General features: G+C 38.2%; 2 protein-coding genes and 1 long non-coding RNA gene across 11 annotated transcripts; 1 reads left to right on the forward strand and 2 right to left on the reverse strand.

Annotated features, from left to right (window-relative positions):
• Nucleotides 1-1392: 1392 nt before the first annotated feature.
• Nucleotides 1393-3025, reverse strand: LOC112194780. Of its 2 annotated transcripts, XR_005807756.1 has the most exons (3): nt 2815-3025; nt 2370-2514; nt 1393-2204 (listed from the first exon to the last, which is right to left on the reverse strand). It is a non-coding gene; the product is annotated as an uncharacterized LOC112194780 (long non-coding RNA). The 2 variants fall into 2 exon arrangements; XR_002934143.2 differs by lacking the exon at nt 1393-2204 and having other exon boundaries at nt 2276-2514; nt 2815-3024.
• Nucleotides 3026-8273: 5248 nt separating this feature from the next.
• Nucleotides 8274-13284, forward strand: LOC112192990 (transcription factor PIF3). Of its 7 annotated transcripts, none has more exons than XM_040516620.1 (9): nt 8274-8544; nt 9275-9436; nt 9570-10809; nt 10891-10992; nt 11099-11164; nt 11433-11576; nt 11672-12178; nt 12763-12892; nt 12979-13284. In XM_040516620.1, exons 2-9 carry the CDS (start codon nt 9375-9377, stop codon nt 12987-12989), a joined length of 2262 nt encoding a protein of 753 aa, XP_040372554.1. In that variant the 5' UTR covers nt 8274-8544; nt 9275-9374; the 3' UTR covers nt 12990-13284. The 7 variants fall into 7 exon arrangements, 6 of the variants coding, with proteins under 6 accessions (XP_040372554.1, XP_040372558.1, XP_040372555.1 ...); XM_040516621.1 differs by lacking the exon at nt 8274-8544 and adding an exon at nt 8557-8844; XM_040516622.1 differs by lacking the exon at nt 8274-8544 and adding an exon at nt 8564-8691.
• A 433-nt stretch (nt 13285-13717) lies between these two features.
• Nucleotides 13718-17552, reverse strand: LOC112192989 (probable serine/threonine-protein kinase kinX). 2 transcript variants are annotated; one of them, XM_040516618.1, is made up of 2 exons: nt 17175-17552; nt 13718-16639 (listed from the first exon to the last, which is right to left on the reverse strand). In XM_040516618.1, the coding sequence occupies exons 1-2, from the start codon at nt 17224-17226 to the stop codon at nt 14103-14105; spliced, it is 2589 nt and encodes an 862-aa protein (XP_040372552.1). In that variant the 5' UTR covers nt 17227-17552; the 3' UTR covers nt 13718-14102. The 2 variants fall into 2 exon arrangements, with proteins under 2 accessions (XP_040372552.1, XP_024188731.1); XM_024332963.2 differs by having other exon boundaries at nt 13718-16643; nt 17176-17550.
• Between the last annotated feature and the right edge of the window lie 1097 nt (nt 17553-18649).

Below are 18649 nucleotides of genomic sequence, written 5' to 3' on the forward strand. Positions count from 1 at the left end.
AAGAAGCAAGCTAGTCTATAGGAAGGTAATCCTTCTTCTGCAAAATCTGAGTTTTATCTTGAATGAAGGCCGCCGTATTAGCTAGTCTCTTGTTTCCGTTTGGTTTCTTCTGCTAGTGTTTTCATCTTTGACTCAAATATATTAATTACTTCTATTTCTAATTTTCTGGTAACATGGCTATTAGTTAGGGAAAGCATATGCATTGTGCAAGTGCAGGATGAGTCAAATTTGAGGAAATATTCCTTGGGAAATTTGAGCAATTGCTGGACTGCACAGGTGTGTATTATGCAATAGATGTTTTTTTTTTTTTGAACAACTACAATATATTTTCTGTCTTCTTCTAGTAGTGCAGGTATATATATATATCAGAGGGTTTGTGTAGTAAGAACTTGAACCTAGTTCCCAAGGTGATTGTGGCTATGTAAATATGTAAGTAGTCTAGTACGTATGTCCTATGATGAATTGTGATGGAATATATCTTTACAAACCCTGTGTTACAGAATTCCATTGTCTCTCAATCATTCCCATTTGATCTGCCTAGCTACCACTGCCAGAGCGCTAAAGATTCGGTCTTGAAGAAACCATTGCCCGTAGTTGAAGACAAGATGTACTAATAATCCCGGGAACATATACTAATATTATCTGATACTGCATACAGTACTGATTGTTTTTACTGAGAACTTTGAAGACTATACGTGCTCATTACAATTGTCATAAGCTTTTACTCTTAAGCGCAACAGGTACATTGTTATGCCTATCTATAATATGCGCGCACATACATATATTCATGTGCTTAGTAATCTATTCACTCATGAACTAAATATGGTAATTGTATAAAAGAAAGTTGCATATTTGATGCTCTTTTGATATCCTGAGGATCTACCATTACATCATGGTATTCTAGCATATCTGTGACCCAATCTCATCAGCTCATCTACTACTCTAACGTCTTGTACCTTTAAATTTAGGTGCAATCTCATATTGTATCAGATAGCAATTAAGTACATACTTAGTCGTTTCGCCTGAAAGACACTTCTACTAAACCTTCACTAAGTATTCTTTCATCATATTTTGCATCTTTTTCTTCTTCTTGATAGATGACTTCCTGTTCCAGCTAATTTCTGGAGAACTTTTTATGCCAGCAAAATATTCTGATTTCAGATCATAACTACTAGTCTGATAGATGGTGAGCCAATTGTCAGAGTATGCATAGATGGCAATTACAATGTAGCATGGGATTTATCACTATTATATAATAAGGATTCATTGGAATTTGCTTTCTAGGTAAATGGATTTTTTTGTTTTTTTTTAAAGAAAGTCAATAATTACTGCATAGATTTCTTATCAGAATCTAGCTAGCTGGACTGAAAAACCCCACTGATAAACCTGTAACAGGATGCCTATTAGTATTTTTGATCAGTGAAATTTGGTCATTGGAAGAAAATTAATTTCCATTCGTTTTTTAAGTAGTAGACAATCACATTTAGAAAAAGAACTGCAATGGTATAACCATGAATCTCCTTGGTAAGCTATATGGCATTACAATTTCTCTCTTTACTACTAGGACTTCAGGTACATTTTAGAGGGTTTTCTGTAATGTTGGGCTAATTACTTGGACCTAGGTACTTGGACTGGGTATAATGGTATATGCACAGATGAAATTCTCCATGCTTGCAACTAGTTTGCTATGTTCTTTGATGATTGCTTTAGATTCTTCATACAGCTGTGTGACTGAGAATTCCATTTTGTCTTTCAATTATTTTCCCTTTTGAAATGTCCTATCGGTGCCAGAGTGCAGAATAGCCATTGTCTGGAGTTGAAGACAAGATGCAGAAACATGTAGGGGCTAGCTAGGTACAATTATTATGTGATACTTGATACTATAGTACTACTTGAATTTACTAAGAACTTTGAAGATGAATTACACATTGTCAAAGTTCGATCATAACCTTTTTACTCTTCACCATGCTCAAGTAATCTATTCTACAATGAAGGAACTATGGTATTAAAGCAAGTTGCAAAGGCAGATATGAGTAGTTGAGTTCTTATTTTGATGCTGCTTTGATCTGGGTAGGAGGATCTGCTGTTACATCATGTGATCAAGTTGCCTTGCTGCAACACTATTCTAGCATATCTGAAACCATATCTCATCATATCTACTACTCTCTCTTCTTTGTCTTTGCTTTTGAATTCATATGTAATCTCTGCTATGTCAAAAACCGATCGAGTATTGAATTAGTCTTTTCACCCTATTTGATCTACTATACTTTTTTTATTTTAGTGAATTTTACTTAGACATCGGCAGAACAGCAGCATGGGCTATAACCTTGTAGAATAGAATTGAATGAGATTGAGGGCCCATGACAAACCTGAAAAATGATTGCTCTCATCACATTATCATTCAAGAAGACCAAAACATGCAGCTGCCTGTATCTCTCTGCCTCTACTAACTCTCACATATGCTTGTTCTTCACTTAAAGTGTTTGTATCATATTTCCCAATGTGTATGCACACCTGAAAATCAGAACCATAATTATACACAAATATGGAGAAGATGATTAATTAGGCCAAACTATAGTGACTAATCACCAAATGGGCACATGTTATGGGAACCCTTTTTTAAGAATATCAGGATCAAGTGCCTTGGATATTGGCGACACCAAGAAAAGCTAGAAGAAATGGTAGAAGATAAAACAGGCTGGTCTTTGTTTAGAGCACCCTGGCAGTCTGACTCTGTCCTCTCTGAATTCAATTCATACATAAATATATATACAGCAATCATATTGATATTCATAGTGTCATAAATATACGTACCTTTGTGTGTGTGTGTGTGTGTGCAGCTCAGATGAGTCTGCTGATCATGTGCAGAGTGGCAGAGGAAGCAGAGACAATTGGGGCCGCAGATAACTGGTATTGCTGATAAATCATGAACCATGTTTTGGGTCCATTTCTATTTATTCTAATTTATTATTGGCTCCCGCAGCCAACAATATGTGAATTAAATTATTTGAGCCTCTTTCAACCCATGAAGGGCCATCCACTTATTTATACACACACAAATATATGTTTATATTATCTTCCCCCTTCTTCCCACATCTTTGCATATCACGCTGTAATATTTTCTTTACAGTATCTGTGTCTCTCTTCACTAGTTTAATCACTTGGATTATCTGCAGGCCAATCCCAACATGATTAATTAGACATAAATATGTTGTCATTTTCTCATTGTTTACGCGTCTAAGACGTACAGGCTTTGTTTAACAATAATAAGTTCCATCCTGTGGTTTAAGGTTGTTGCACGCTCAGTCCTAAGTACACTTAATATTTAATCTGGAACCAGATGGAGTCATTAGAGCTAAGCCAACAAGGAATAATCAATGTCGGCAAGTAATGTTGTTCAGAAGTTGATCATCGTACATGTGTAAAACCTTATCTTATCAAAGTGCATCCGAACCACACATTTAGGTATGTATCATGGTCTAGATTCACAGTCCAAGAGAACATTGAAGGGATTCTTGCCATACATCATAATCCTATAGCTACTACTGCATTTAGTATTGGCATGTAATAAAGCTTGAAGAGTCAGCATGTTCATTGGTTATAAGTGACCAAAAGCAGATCCAAATTAAGGACCAGATACCGAGTACACGTTAAGTACGTTGGAGCAGAGACATATTAACAACTATAAGTTTCGCTGTGTTTGAGGTTATTGTATGCTCAGTTCTAAGTACACTTGAATCTTAATCTGTTAAAAATGGTGTCTTTAGAGCTAACAAAGAATGATAACGTCGGCGAGCATCGTAGTTCAAAATAGATCTATGCCTTTTCTTGTCAAAGTGCTAATTAATCGTGGTCTATAATTGACCACGAATTGACCACACATGAAGGTCGGAATTGACCTAATTGTGGTCTAGATCCACAATCCGATAAGAGAATACTATCATAAAACACGATCATAACAATTCGGGCCACACATCCTAACCTACATATATACTACTGCATATAGTATTGGCAAGTGAGGACCAGATTTTGCGTTCATGCATGGTTTGGACTAGTGGTCTGGGAACTGATCATGCTACGCTTGCTGGGTTTATTATCATCCATCTCAATCATTCTCATAATTTTCTGGGTGGGGATCGATTGTCACTTTGCTTGGTGCTAAAGCTGGGCGCACACTGTGCATCCTCATATACGCTACACTTGGCAAAGAACCAGAGACCAAGTCATGCAAAATCATGGACCAAGGTGCATGTTGCTGGATACCAAAATAGCGTCACGTGAAGTTCATACTCGCACGTGAAATTCACACCTCCGAATCAATATCTGCAAATTCACAGACCCTCTCTAATGGTACATGCACCAACCAAACCAAACCAGAAGACCCAAACAACGGAAGGAGAAAGATCAAAGATGCTTCGCCGGGGACCCAACAGTTGATGGCGCCAAATCGCTTACCGGGTATTGAAGGGTCCGCGTGTCCATTGCACAGTAATGCTCCACGTGGAAATTGTCCATGCTTGGTTCAGTGGTTCTGTATTGGTGGCCCAGAACACAGAAATTCAATGGAATCGTTTTCACTAATTTCCGAGTTTGGTTTCTCAATTCTAACCCATTGATTATGTCATAATAGAACAGCGTTTTAATTTTCTGTAGATGCATGACAGGAAAAGCAAGATTAGAGGACAAACCGTCCTCTTCATACACGACAGAAACATCCAATCAATTGGCCCTTTCTCATTATCATAATCTGAATGAGCTTGATTTGCCGAGTTAATTAATTTACTTTTGGTGGAAAAACATGGAGAGAAAAGTTAAGAGTTGTTGAGACTTGGGATGGCAGCTAGGCCGGCGCGTGTAGAAGAGGTGGATCGACGGAAGACCAAAAATATATAGGCAAAATAAGCCAAACAGTGTCCGACCTTTTCAAATTTTCGTACCTCAATTTCTGAAACTATCTTAGATACGAGGCTGCATGTTTTGACTTTAAAATGACTAATTTACCTTTTATTTCTTTTTTAATTAATTTTTCTTCTTCATATAATAAAAAAAAAGTAAAAAAAACTTTTTTTATTTTTTAGTGCTTCTATTCATACCTTTTAAATTAGTATTTGAACCTCTCATTCTCAAATTTACACAAAACTTTCAATCTTGCCTTAGTAATATCTTTTTATATCCACACAATTTTTTCCAAAACAAATGTACTTGTAATATCTTTCTTTTCATCACTTAAAATTCAGTTCATAGCCATGACTTAGCAGTTAACACAATTCACCTTATAAGCTTGGATACTCTTATGAACCTCCTTCTATTTCTTAATAAAATGTGCAATTTACAATACCACAGGAGAACTATTATCAAAATCAATTTCCCTAAACCCAAATCAGGCTACCAACATAGTCTACTCTAGCAAAAAAAAAAAAAAAAAAACATAAAAAGAGACCAAGATAACATTTAACGATAAACTCCATGAAGTGAAGCAATTAAGCCAAATTAGAAAGAAACAAAAAGAATAGAAAATAGAAATAGATTTTCGATCATTATTTTCTCGATTGTTCTTCTCAATATTTTTTGTCCCTTATTCCATTTAGCAATCTTTAACATTCTACCTTAATCAAAGTTGCCCAATAATCCTCATGTATGGCTGTAAGAGAATGAGGGAGGGGGAAAAGGAGAGAAGAGAAGGTGCATAATTTATTTAATTTTTTTTTATCTTTCATTTTGTCTATTTTTTTAGAAGGGCAAAGTTTGATTTAAAAACTTTCAAAAATTATTGGAGGTTCAAATACCATTTTAGGAGGTATGAATTAAATTTCATTTTTCTTTATTTTTTTAATATTTTTTATGTATGGGAATGCAAAAGAAGATTAGACTCTTGATTTTGGTCATTTAATGTTTCTGGGTCTCTATCTTTCTTTGTTGATTTGGGAAAGATTTCTAGGGTCTCTCCGCTTGGTGTTAAATTCCAAAAGCAACCCATCAATCCCATCTTTCATGTAGAAAACTGCAATTTTACACCTATCAGAGAGGAAAATTAGAACCACCTATCAACCCCTCCAAATTATCAAGCAAAGACCATGAAGGAAGCAATCAAATGAAGTACAGAGAAGAATCAACCAATTAACATTGCACCATAGAACAATCCAGCAATTGATTAGACCTATAACACCATCAAAATTGTACGAACTTGATAACTCACCCAACAACCCCAAGACCTTAAACTTCCAGAAACCATCTTGGCAACAAGAAATTGATAACTCACCTAACAATCCTCGGCTGCCTCCGCTTCTCAATCCACTTCCCCCCCTTCGGTTTTAATTTTAGCTTTCTTGGGCATATTTTTCGACTCTCAGATTGCAAAAGATGGATTCTGATTCCAATTCTATACCCGAATAACGATGCCCCATAAAAATCAAATGATCCAGGCATTCTGACTGAAACAAACCCAAGAACATTTTGGTAAAAATCAATGGATTCTTCAACTGATCTGCAGATAAGTGAGATGTGGTTCAAACATTTTAGATGAAGAAGGTTTTCCACGATTTCCTTCATTATGATCAGAAACAAGAGAGAAAGAGAAAGAGGCAGAGAAGCAAGAGATTCAGAAGGGAACATGGTTAGATTAGAGACGAGTTGCAGAGAGAGAGAGAGAGAGGAAAAAAGCTTAGAGAAAAGAAAAAAAAAGACACAATAGATTAAAGTTAAAACATCAAGGGACAAAAATACCCTTCAGAACATGCCACCTTGTAGCCTCTATAACGAAGTTAACGGCTCCAGATACTAAAATTGGGTATGGGTGAGAACCTCAGATACCAATCTGATAGTTTTGGAAACTGATGTATGAAAGTTTAGAATGGCGAAAAGGTGAGACACTATTTGGGCAATTTTCCCAAATATAAAATACTACGAGTAACTCTGATAACTTTTTTAGAGCATGTTTAGCAGACTCTCTACTTTTGCTATATAAACTTCCACTCCAACATAGATCGATCTGATTATTGTTCTTATAAAAAATTTGATAAAATCAATATATTAATGGTAAATCAACTTCCTACAATAATATATTAGCTTTATGCATTCCTAAACTAGCTCGGAACGATGAGCTTTTACAACTACATAGAGCGAGAAGAGTTGGCCGGTCAACTTGATATACACATTAATGTAACGGGGATTATATCACTTGTTAAGCTTCTATAAGATGGTTTTTACTTTATGAATCAGTGGATCCTACCTATAATCAAGAGTATCAAGTTTGTGATTTGGGTGTCTCCTGATTGCTGGCTTTATCATACCTCACACATCAACTGATAAAAAGTCCCTATCGTGTCATTTGATATGAAAATCCCTACATGCTTCGATGAGTATATTGGAAGGGCAGCTGTGACTTTTTGTTTGCCTTAATCAAGGAAAGCACAATAAGACTCGATTATTCAATGTGTGATGATCTCAGATTCTACTTGGTGGATCATGATCTTCAAGCGACAATTGTGGTTGATTGTTTTCATATGGATAAGAGATCTTTCAAAACTCAACTTTTAAAATGGCTAATGATTTCTGCTATTCTGATGGTTTATATATAATCTATGTCTTGTCATACACAGTCATTCGTACACCTCAAAATGATTATAAAATATTAAAAATAATTCATTTCAGTTCATTCAACATTACTTTAGAAAAGACTTGCAGCACGAGAAAATTAATTTTTGCATCTAGCAAAAATCGATCACTCATCTTAAACTTCTTCGTATCATCCATTTCACCTGAGTGGATCATGAAGGAAAAAAGTTGCAAAAAGAACCAACCTTTACACATACCAAAGTCTCTCCAAATATGAAGGGGAAGTAGATATTTGAAGACCCATCATGAGCAGGTCAATGACTTGTTAATGCCTTAACCCATAATTTTCAAACCGTGATTATAAGTTTATAATTTGAACTTGAAAAAGAGGAACACCATGCCAAAATATATCATAAAAGTCGATCATTCATGTACGTATGATCATGTTGTTGTCGTTGTTTTCCATTATGAATTCCAAACATAAAGTCCACAACTACATAACCCAAATCCACATCCAATGCTATAAGATAACATATATAAATCCCAGAGGATAATATGCTCTGTTCCAGTACAGAGAATAAGGACACACCAAATGAACCAATCTTGCTAGAAAAAAAACACCTCATAGAGTTGTAGCACGTAGAGTTGTATGAACCAATGTCCTATATACCAGCCACCCTTTATTACCTGGGCAATTGCCCTACAGATGCCGCGTGCCCTTCACGCTCTCAAGGCTTAAGTGGGCCTTACTCCTAGAATAATAATCAGCACCTGAGGTAAGTAGATTTTGGTAAAGGCATTGATGAGAAGATTGACCGAGGTTGAAGCCAAAAAGAAAATGACCAGAGGTTAAAAAGCCACAAATCAACAAATGGCTTCAGCTGAACTTATGTCATGTGAGTGGAAGATTGAAGCTTTTTACCTCTGTCTCTCTGCACTGGTCCCCCTGCAACTCTGCCTAGCCTTTCGCCGTCTTCTACGTCCACTTTTGTATTGCTTCTCTCTCTCTGTCTCTTTCTCTCAGATGAAATGGGTTCTCTTTGTTCGAGCTCACTTACTGTACTGAGCGCTTCATTATGATTTACCATGTGGATTAACAAAACTTGACTAGTTCGAGGAGCTGTGATTTTCCCAAAAGTTTGTTTCTTTTGTACATCTTGCTGATGCTTTTATGTAGGATCAGTTCTAGCTGGGTTTTGGGTTTTGGGGTAGTCAGGATTCTGGGCTTTTCTTCAAGTTCAATAGTGAAGTGAACTGAATTCCCTTCATCTTTGAGTCAAAAATTTGGAGGTTTGTGTAAGATTTTGGTGATTTGTTTAAGGAAATATAATCTGTTTTCTGGGTTTTTTGTTAAATGATTAAGAAAAGTGTAAAGAACTAATTTTTAACTCAGATGAGCTAACTAGAGGTTTTCTGGGATCTTTGGAGCCATTAAAGAATTACTTTGACTGCTTACTTTTATAAATTTTTAAACAAGTTTGAGTTTTTATATTTTATCTTACTGATAAAAAAGACTCCAGTATTTTAATGAAAGATTTTATTCTGTGTAATTTAGAAACTGTTGAAGGGAATATGATTTCTTTTCTCCCACTATAAGTTGTACTGGGATTGTCTTATAGTGGGTTTTGGTTGGGCTTTTACGTCTTCCAACCAATGTTGCCATTTCTATTTATATACACTGACATCTAATTTTCTTCTTCTTCTGGTCCTCTTAACCCAGCACTCACAAATAAGACACTGTGTGGAAGCTAGCGATAATGTCCATGTTCTTGAAGCTTTGGAGCGTTTCTGAATAACACAAAAGAGCCCAATTCTTTACCATGCCTTTATCGGAGCTGTATCGAATGGCCAGAGGGAGGAGTGATTCGAATCCAGATTTCGAGTAAGTTCATTTCATTTCAGTTTTTGCAATCCCTGCATCTTTACCTGTTGTGATTCATGTCAGTGACTCATTGTTTTTCCCATTTAATATTTGTTTTTTTCTGTTCTTTTCTATCTTGTTGGATTTAATGCAGACCTGTGAATGATTTTGTTGAACTGGTATGGGAAAATGGGCAGATTATGATGCAAGGTCAATCCAGTAGAGCTAGAAAGAGTCCAACTTTTAACAGCTTACCATCTCACACCCCCAAGAATCGAGATAGAGATTTAGGAAATGGAACCAATGGGAAGATGGGGAAATTTGGGTCAGTGGACTCTGTGATGGATGAAATTGCATTGTCGGTGCCATCTGTTGAAATGGGTTTGAGTGACGATGATGACATGTTGCCTTGGTTGAATTATGCCCTTGATCAACCTTTACAACATGAATATAGCCATGATTTTATGCCTGAAATATCTGGTGTCAATGCAAATGAGATTTCCACCAATGGCAATCTCGCATCAATCGAGAAAAGGAGTAGTTCTAGTCAGATATATAGGGAGTGCAGCCCCAATTCTACCCATGGAGGTGCTCTTTTGGAACAAAGGAATGTATCAAAACTTTCTTCAATAAGTGCTGCTGAGGTTAGCAGACCTAGAGCTAGTACTACTCACTTATACCAGATGTCATCACAGCAATCCCAAGCATCAATTCCATCTTTTAGATCAATCGCTTCGGATATGGTTGCTGTTAACACAAGTAGTGCCGACCATCATGCTGTTTGCAAGAATTCAATTCAGGCTTCACCTGCAGGTGGTTTTCCTGGCATAACAACGCAGAAGCAAAATCCGCCGACTCCTAGTAATAATAATTCAACCATAGTGAACTTTTCCCATTTCTCACGACCTGCTACTCTTGCAAAAGCCAATCTTCACAATAATGGTGCAACGTCTAGCTCGAGTTTAGTAAGGGTGGAAAAGATTGGAAATAAGGATAAGGTTTCAGTTGCAACTAGTAGCAATCCTCCTGAGTCGATACTAATCGAATCAAGCTGCAGTTTACTGAAGGAGTCAACTTCACAGTGCCAAGATGTTATGGCCCCCTCCAGTGTTGATATGAAACCAACCACATCTAAGTCTCTTGAGGAACCACGTACTACTAAACAGTCTGAGGCTGCATATCAAGAGGATGCCTCTAAGAATGATGACACAAACTCCAATCATATTCCTTGTGAAAGCGCAATTAGGGCACTTCCAGATGCTGAAAAAACTACAGAGCCTGTGGTTGCTTCTTCTGTTTGCTCAGGCAATAGTGTGGAGAAAGCTTCAGATGATCCAGCTCGTGCGTTGAAGAGAAAATCTCGTGATACTGATGACTCTGAATGCCATAGTGAAGTAAGTTTAAATGTTGTAAATATTCCTTGAAGTTCTTTTTCCTGTTTCCTTCCCTTTATAAACAATGAAAACCTCCTGCAGGATGTAGAGGAAGAATCTGTGCGCGTGAAAAAGGTAGCTCACGGTCGAGGTACAGGTTCCAAGAGAAGCAGAGCTGCAGAAGTGCATAACTTATCAGAAAGGGTGAGGAAAGCAATCCATTTATAGTATTCATAACATGTTAGTTCCATGGCAATGTGCTGTTTGTAAGATGTATAGCATCTGATTACTCATTTTGGAATGTGAACAGAGGCGAAGGGATAGAATCAATGAAAAGATGCGGGCGCTTCAAGAGCTCATACCCAATTGCAATAAGGTTGGTTTTTCTTTTGTTTTAAGTTTTATAGTCTTGCTAAGTCTTCCTGGGCATTTATGATGTTTGATTTACTTCTAAGTCCTAGTTGGGTGTTCAATCAAGGATCTGATTTAGTCGCTTTTGGAACTGAAATAAACTTTTAACTAGTATATGTTTAGGGAAGGCCTATAGATTAAAATCTGAAACTTCACTATTTTGTGAATATTGGTGAGTCTCAGCAGTACAAGACTAACTGAACATTTATGATGTTTGATTAACGTATGTCCAGAGTACAGATTATATAACTTCGTGTTTGTCATGGAAGTTTAAATATAAGTTGATGTCTTCTGTAATTTGGTTATGCAAGGTGGACAAAGCTTCAATGCTTGATGAGGCCATTGAGTATTTGAAGACACTTCAACTCCAAGTACAGGTGAACAGACTCTTTAACTCTCAGTCCCTCTTAATTGTATTTTAAAGGTGTAATTTTTTTTTTCTATTTAAGATTTTCTCTCAATCTCTATGCAGATTATGTCAATGGGAGCTGGTTTGTATATGCCACAAATGATGTTACCACCAGGAATGCAACACATGCATGCACCCCGTATGGCTCATTTCTCGCACATGGGTGTTGGAATGGGAATGGGATTGGGCATGGGTTTTGGGATGGGTATGCCTGACATGAATGGTGGATCTTCTGGTTACCCTATGCTTCAGGTGCCTCCTATGCAAGGTGCACATTTTCCTGGTTCACCAATGTCAGGGCATACTGCGTTCAATGGGATGGTAGGAGCTAACCTTCAGATGTTTGGGCTTCCTGGTCAAGGAGTTCCCATACCGATGCAACGCGCACCCTTAGTTCCTGTATCTGGAGGGCCCTTTATGAAGTCAGCTGTACGACCGAATGGTTGTGGTGCAGGAGGTCCTGTAGAACCAGCTCAAGCTTCTAGTTCAAAAGATTCAGTGCAGAACATGAACTCTCAAGTGATGCAAAACACCAACACCAATAGCTCCATGAATCAGACTTCTAATCAGGTTGTTGCATTTACCATGAATTGAATTTTTATTTTTTTGGAAACAATATGTGCTGATTGTGTGTGATCGAGTTTGGTTGTTGAATTGATGCTGCATGTCCATCACTCCACTGGGACTCTTTATTAAATTTAAAGTTACAGCATCCAAGTATCTAACCCAATAGCAACTGTTCCTGGGTGGAGAGGTCCCTCGGTTTTATATAGTGAGATGAAAAGCTAATGATGCTAAATGTTTGGACATGTGAGTAGACATGGTTATAAAAGTTGCTAATGGATATCTAATACTCTATTGATCTATGAAGGAATTTGGATGTTGACCAGCAATCTTTTTGCATTGGAAGTTCCTTTCAACATTAAGGCTTGCAGTGTCCTTGGAGAAGTCATTAGAATGAATCAAACAAATGTAGGATTTACACCATCATACATCGATTTATGAAAGGGGGAAAAAAAACCTTTATGATTCTACCAACCATCCAAAATTTCAGCGCTTCAACATTTTAAATACTCTATTGTCTGTTTGATTGTGTTCTGCTCTTAGATTTCTGTTGTGTACATTGAACCTTAAGTTCTCTTTTGTGTTGCCAGTGCCAGACAACAAATGAGGTATTTGGACAGTCTGCATTTGTGCAAAATAATGTTCAAGCGTCGGATGTTAGTACCAGTGGAGCTAACAGATCTACTAACGGAAAAGACCAAGTGCTTAGTAGACCAGCTAGTGAGTTGATATTGCATTCTCTGTACATTGATTCTTATGTTTGCTGTGCACAAAAAATATCAACTTATCTTAACTTGTATATGCAGGTTATGACTAACAAGCAGTTCAAAGTACATGAAAAAGGTACCTCTGAGTCGATGAGGTTGAACCTTTACAATAACCATCTGAATTCTTATTTCAGGAGTACAATCACATATTGCACAGATTTTGGTACCTTGAGAAGATTTGAATTCCTTCTAGCATTTGTACATTCACTTTGTAACTGGTGAGGTAATGCAATGTCAAGAGTCGAGTATACCACAAATATGTATCAGATTTGTGTTTTGGCCATTTTTATAACAATTCTTTGAATTAGTGAAATGATTAGTGGTGCCGTATAGCATTTCTGTGTATTCTATTTTCTCTGCAGCCATTTTGATGAATTATAGTACAATAGTTAACTAGGAATATATTTAGTACAATGGTTAACAAAGAATATTTGATGGTTCATTTGGTTTCATTTATGTCAAGAGTGTCAATATTGGTGTACTATCTGCTGTGCTGCATAGAGCAGGATGTTGAAATTTTCCTAGATCAGCGATTAATGACAGCCCATTATAATTGAGAAATGTAATGAATAAAAGAGTACATGATTTCACCTTGCTCATTTTACTTGTTCTGAAATCTGAATAGCAAACTTGTTTCCCAATTTCAACCAATTTTTGAATCTTCCTCTTGGTAGGCAATCTTGTTACTTTTTCAAATGAAATGCACAGCTAATTATTGGCCAGCTAATTATTGGCAAAAGTAGAGGGTATGCTGTTGAGGAAGATAATTGCAACTCGATTTCACAATAGTAGAATTCATTCCTGGTTACTGTCAACAAATTCAAAAATCAAGCACTCAGAGAGTAGTTACAACCGAAATCAACAATAGGCTCAGAAGGGGAAGACACCTACCAATATGCACACCAATTTACAATACTAGGGCATGGCCTAAATCTTCTACACACACTCGCTTACACGCGCACACACACACCCCAATTTACAATACTGAGTATGGCATAACCTATATCTTCTATATAGTATATACACACACACCCTTTTTAGCATCAACATACAAGCCAAGAGCTGAGAGTGAGCAGCAAAACCGACAAACGACAACAGTAAAAGAATCACAAGAATGAGGGAGACCACAAGAAGGAGGTCTGCAAATATATGATTGCATCCTGCTATTTGACTTTAATATCATCCTTGGTTTCGGAGGCAGGGGTTTTCAAGCCTGGAGATTTCCCGGTAATAACTCTCTTTGCCTTCACAAGTGTCTGCTTGACCTTTGATAAAATGGTATTTGATTGTTTTTGAGAGGGCTTAGCTGGAACTTCTTTTGGCAGGTCTTCAGAGGACTTTGTGTCATCACCATCTTTTGCGGGAGGCTCTATATTTCGATCAGATTTTGCAACATCCTCAATGGTTTTCTCCAATGTAACAGGTTCATCACCTTTCACTTCTGGCTCAGATGGCTTGGATTCTCCAAGTGGTTCAGTAACCAATGTAGTGACTTCATCCTGCTTCTCTTCTACATTATCTTCTTTCTTGGTTTCAACTGTACCTGGTGTCTCATCTTTTATGTGTTCTGCCTTTTCATTTTCTGCCGCAGGTTCAACATCTTTCCCAGCTCCCTCAAATGATTTTTCTATAACTTCAGATGGAGTAATAACGTAGCTGTTGACATCTGCTTTATCTTGCTGAGTTAAAACCTCGTCAAGCACATTTTTGCTATCATTGTCTTTAGACTGCACATTCTTTGTTTCATTTGCTTCTTCAACCTTCTCAAATTCAACTGTTGCATCTTCTGCTAGCTTCTCAACCACATCAACCCCACTTGATTCTTTCTTTTGATCCGCTAGAATTGGTTGACTTGAATCCTCAATTATCTCATCTTTCTTTTCACTCTCATTGGTTTCAGCAATCTTTCCCACATTATCTTCTCCAACCTCTTCCAACTTCACCGCTGTCTCATCTGCTATCTTCTCAATTACATCAGCACCACTTAAATCTTTCTTTTCATCCTCAGTTATCACACTCTTTCCATCCTCACTTTCCACGTTCTTTTCTCCAACCTTTTCGACTTCCACTGCTGCCTCTTCTGCGGGCTTTTCAACCACATCAAGTCCACTTAGTTCTTTCTTTTCGTCTAATTCAATTGGTTGAGTTGATTCCTCAGTTACCACATTACTCTTTTCCTTCTCTTCAATCTCCAGAGTCTCCACATTTTCTTCTCCAACCGTTCCCAACTTTACTGGTGCCTCTTCTGCGAGCTTCTCAACTGCATCAAGTCCACTTAGTTCTTTCTTTTCGTCTAATTCAATTGGTTGAGTTGATTCCTCAGTTATCACATTACTCTTTTCCTTCTCTTCAATCTCCAGAGTCTCCACATTTCCTTCTCGTACTGTTTCCAACTTTACCGATGCCTCTTCTGCTAGTTTCTCAACTACCTCAATCCCATTTTGTCCTGCCTTTTCTTCCTCTTTAATTGGTTCAGCTGAATATTCAGTTACAGCAATTTCCTTTTCAGTCTCTTGAGTTTCCAGAACCTCTCCTCCAACCTTTTCAATCTCCACAGCTGCCTCTTCTTGTAGCTTCTCAACCACATCAACCTCAGTTACTTCATTCTTTTGGTCCTCAGAAGCAACTGTTTCTGTGGCGTCAGGTAGAGAATAATCTGCTCCATCTCTATTAAGCAAAACCACTTCTGGAGTTTTGACTTGACTAGATTCATAGTCTTTATCAGTTTGCCCGTCTAGCATTGTGGAAGCTTCAACCTTAGACCCTTCATCTTTCACAATATTATCCTCCAGACTTTTTTCAGCTCCAACTTCATCATGTGTTTTCTCTTCTTCTTTAACTTTGGGTTGCTCTGGTGCTTCCTCCACTTCTAGACTATGTGTGTTCTCTGCTTCAGTTTTCCCTTCCTCCAAGAATGGGATAGGCTCAACCTTATCAGCTGCAGGCCCTTCATCTTTCACCTTTTCATCCTGCACGCTTTTCTCAAGTTCAACCTCCTCAAGCTTTGTCTCAACTTCTTGAGTAACTTCAGATGGCTCTCCTGGCTTTTCCTCCACTTCACCAGTAGCAAGTTCTGGCTTCTGGACTTCCAAAGATTCCAGTTCTGAATCTTTAATCTCTGTTAGGACTGTTTCCACTGACTCTTTGTCAGTAGTAACCTCCAGTGGCTCAACTGGTTTCTCAATAGCTTCATATGATGATTGAGGAGCATCAACTATCTTTGGTTGTTCTACTTGCCCTTCCTCTATGATTTCTATAGCTGGTTCTTTTGATGCTTCTCTTACTATAGACTCAGTTGAACTCTCAACCTCCTCCGGGATCTTCACAGCATCAACCACTTGCTCTGGAATATCAGGAATGGGGTCACTTTCCACCTTTGATTCTTCTACAAGTGGAATATCTGAGACAGCAGCATCAGCATTCTTCTCAGCCTCATCCACTTGCTCTAGAATATCAGGAATGGGGTCATTTCTGACCTTCGTTTCATCTACAAGTGGAAAATCTGAGACAGGAGCATCAACAATCTCCTCAGCCTCAACTACAGGAGGTTCAATCTTCTCATGATCGACAGCTTCAGATTTATGTGGTGTTTCTAGACTTAATGAATCATCAGTTTTAAGTATTTCTTCTCCATTCTCTTTGGTTAAAGGAACACCATCTTCTTCATCAGCCTTTCTCTCTTCACTCACCTTCTTTGCAACTTGCTGCAGTTATTGAAAATGAAATAATCCATTCAGGAATAGATTTCACATAGAAAATTCAACCAACCCAACTATATGTAGGCGCATATTATAGGTGTGTATCAAACACGAAAGTCACTATAAGCTATGCTTTTGATCTCTTTTAGCATCTATACGTTATTATGTTCCTTTACAGATAAATTTTACAACCAGTTACTATGATCGCTTGATCCAATTCCAATTAGAAGGCTCTATCTATCAAGCCTATCTGGTCAAAGGGGTCTATTTCGATTCTAATATCTTCTGCATACTGCTTCCTAAAAGATCATGATCATGATCAAATATCATTCATATGAATCATATCCAAAACAAAGTACAGGCATAATCACAAGTTGGTATTGACAGAGTCTAACTAGTTCAGAAAACATATATTAAAAAATTAAGCAGCACCTAAACTATGGATCATCTGAACTCTGAAAAGATTGACCATGCTTGATCACTGAAGTTAGATACATATCGGAGTTATCGGAGTGAAGTAGAGATCGAAGAAACTAACCTCATCATCAGTAGTAGGAACCGGAGGTGATGCAACAGTTTCAGTAGCCATCAGAATTCAACTTCAAGGTGATCACTCGACTTCCAGTAGCTTAGAGGTCCAAGTGAAACTAAAAGCAGAGAAACTAAAGCAGAAAGGTGAAAAAGGAATGATATGGTTGGCAACAACCCCTAAAAGAAGGCTAAGTGAACTTTCGGGAAGAAGAAGGTGATGAACAGCTACCACCAAAATAAGAAAAACAGGTTGTCAAAAGAGAGGCCACATCACATGGTCTGGCACACTATAGCAATGATTAGGGTTAGGAGTCCCAGTTGCTTTTGTTTATCCACAGAAAGTACTTGATAAAATAGAGTGACAATTACAGTGGGGTTGGAGTAGGACGGGCACCACCAGACCCTTCTGCCTTCTGAGTATAATTTTTCTTCTTTTGGCCAATTAGGGCCTTCTGAGTTTGAACGGTCTGAAATTTTTTAAGTGTCAATGTTGGGGCCGTGGCGGCCATGCAGAGCACTAAGTGTGTGTGTATATATGTTTTTTTTTTTTTTTTTGAAGAAAGAAGAAAGTTTTAGGGTCATTGACCAAAAGCCTCAAAATGAGCTAAAGTTATCCCACTTACCCAAACAAGAGATTTTTATTCCCACTTACCCTATTTGAAGTAAAATGACATTTTTTCCCTCAGCCTAATTGGAAAAAGACATCGATGCCATGCTCATCTCTCTCTCTCTCTCTCTCTCTCTCTCTCCCTCTCTCTCCCTCCCTTCCTCCCTCGCCGACGAGGACAACCATCGACACGAGCAACACACTCTCTCTCTCTCTCTCTCTCTCTCTCTCTCTCTCTCTCTCTCTCTCTCTCTCTCTCTCTCTCTCTCTCTCTCTCTCTCTCTCTCTCTCTCTCTCTCTCTCTCTCTCTCTCCCTCCCTCCCTCCCTCCCTCCCTCCCTCCCTCCCTCCCTCGCCGATGAGGACAACCATATAAACAAGCCTTCGAATCCCTCCCCTACTGGTCCTCCAACAACTTCGACCTCTACATCTCCTCCGATCCTGATTTCCCGCCGGCCCAGTTCGTCACCGTCCATGAAGAATACGACATCTTTTCCCAGTACCAGTCCACAATCCACGCCGAGCGAAACCGCGACGACATCGTTTCGGAGCCCAATTCCATTTCCAACACCGACGACTTGTTGTCGGACCGCGAGAGCCAAGTCAATTTCGTCATGGATCTGTTCCAGCAGTGCGTCGAGCAGTCTCAGGTAACGGCTCGTTCCGTTTTGGTCTCCGTCACTCTGATTTTGGGGTTATAGGGTTCTGATTTGATTTCGAATTTGATGCTCGAACATCGTTTGCTATTTCTGATAGTCCAACTAGCTAGCTCAGCAACAAGTTTGGCTCATCTCCGGTGAGATTTGGCGCTCGAGCTCGACCAAAATTGGGATTCATTGCGATTATGGGCAAATGAAGCAATATTGCTCCGTGTG

This window comes from Rosa chinensis, chromosome 3 (assembly GCF_002994745.2).
Source record: "Rosa chinensis cultivar Old Blush chromosome 3, RchiOBHm-V2, whole genome shotgun sequence".
Taxonomy (NCBI): domain Eukaryota; kingdom Viridiplantae; phylum Streptophyta; class Magnoliopsida; order Rosales; family Rosaceae; genus Rosa; species Rosa chinensis.

Bases quoted from the DNA above. Each gene is read 5' to 3' on its own strand.
- LOC112192990 (XM_040516620.1), top strand. From the start codon at position 9,375: ATGCCTTTATCGGAGCTGTATCGAATGGCCAGAGGGAGGAGTGATTCG. The intron at 9,437-9,569 runs GTAAGTTCATTT...GATTTAATGCAG, and splicing joins GATTCGAATCCAGATTTCGA to ACCTGTGAATGATTTTGTTG. The intron at 11,577-11,671 runs GTGAACAGACTC...ATCTCTATGCAG, and splicing joins CACTTCAACTCCAAGTACAG to ATTATGTCAATGGGAGCTGG.
- LOC112192989 (XM_024332963.2), bottom strand. From the start codon at position 17,226: ATGGCTACTGAAACTGTTGCATCACCTCCGGTTCCTACTACTGATGAT. The intron at 16,644-17,175 runs GTTAGTTTCTTC...CAATAACTGCAG, and splicing joins TTCCTACTACTGATGATGAG to CAAGTTGCAAAGAAGGTGAG.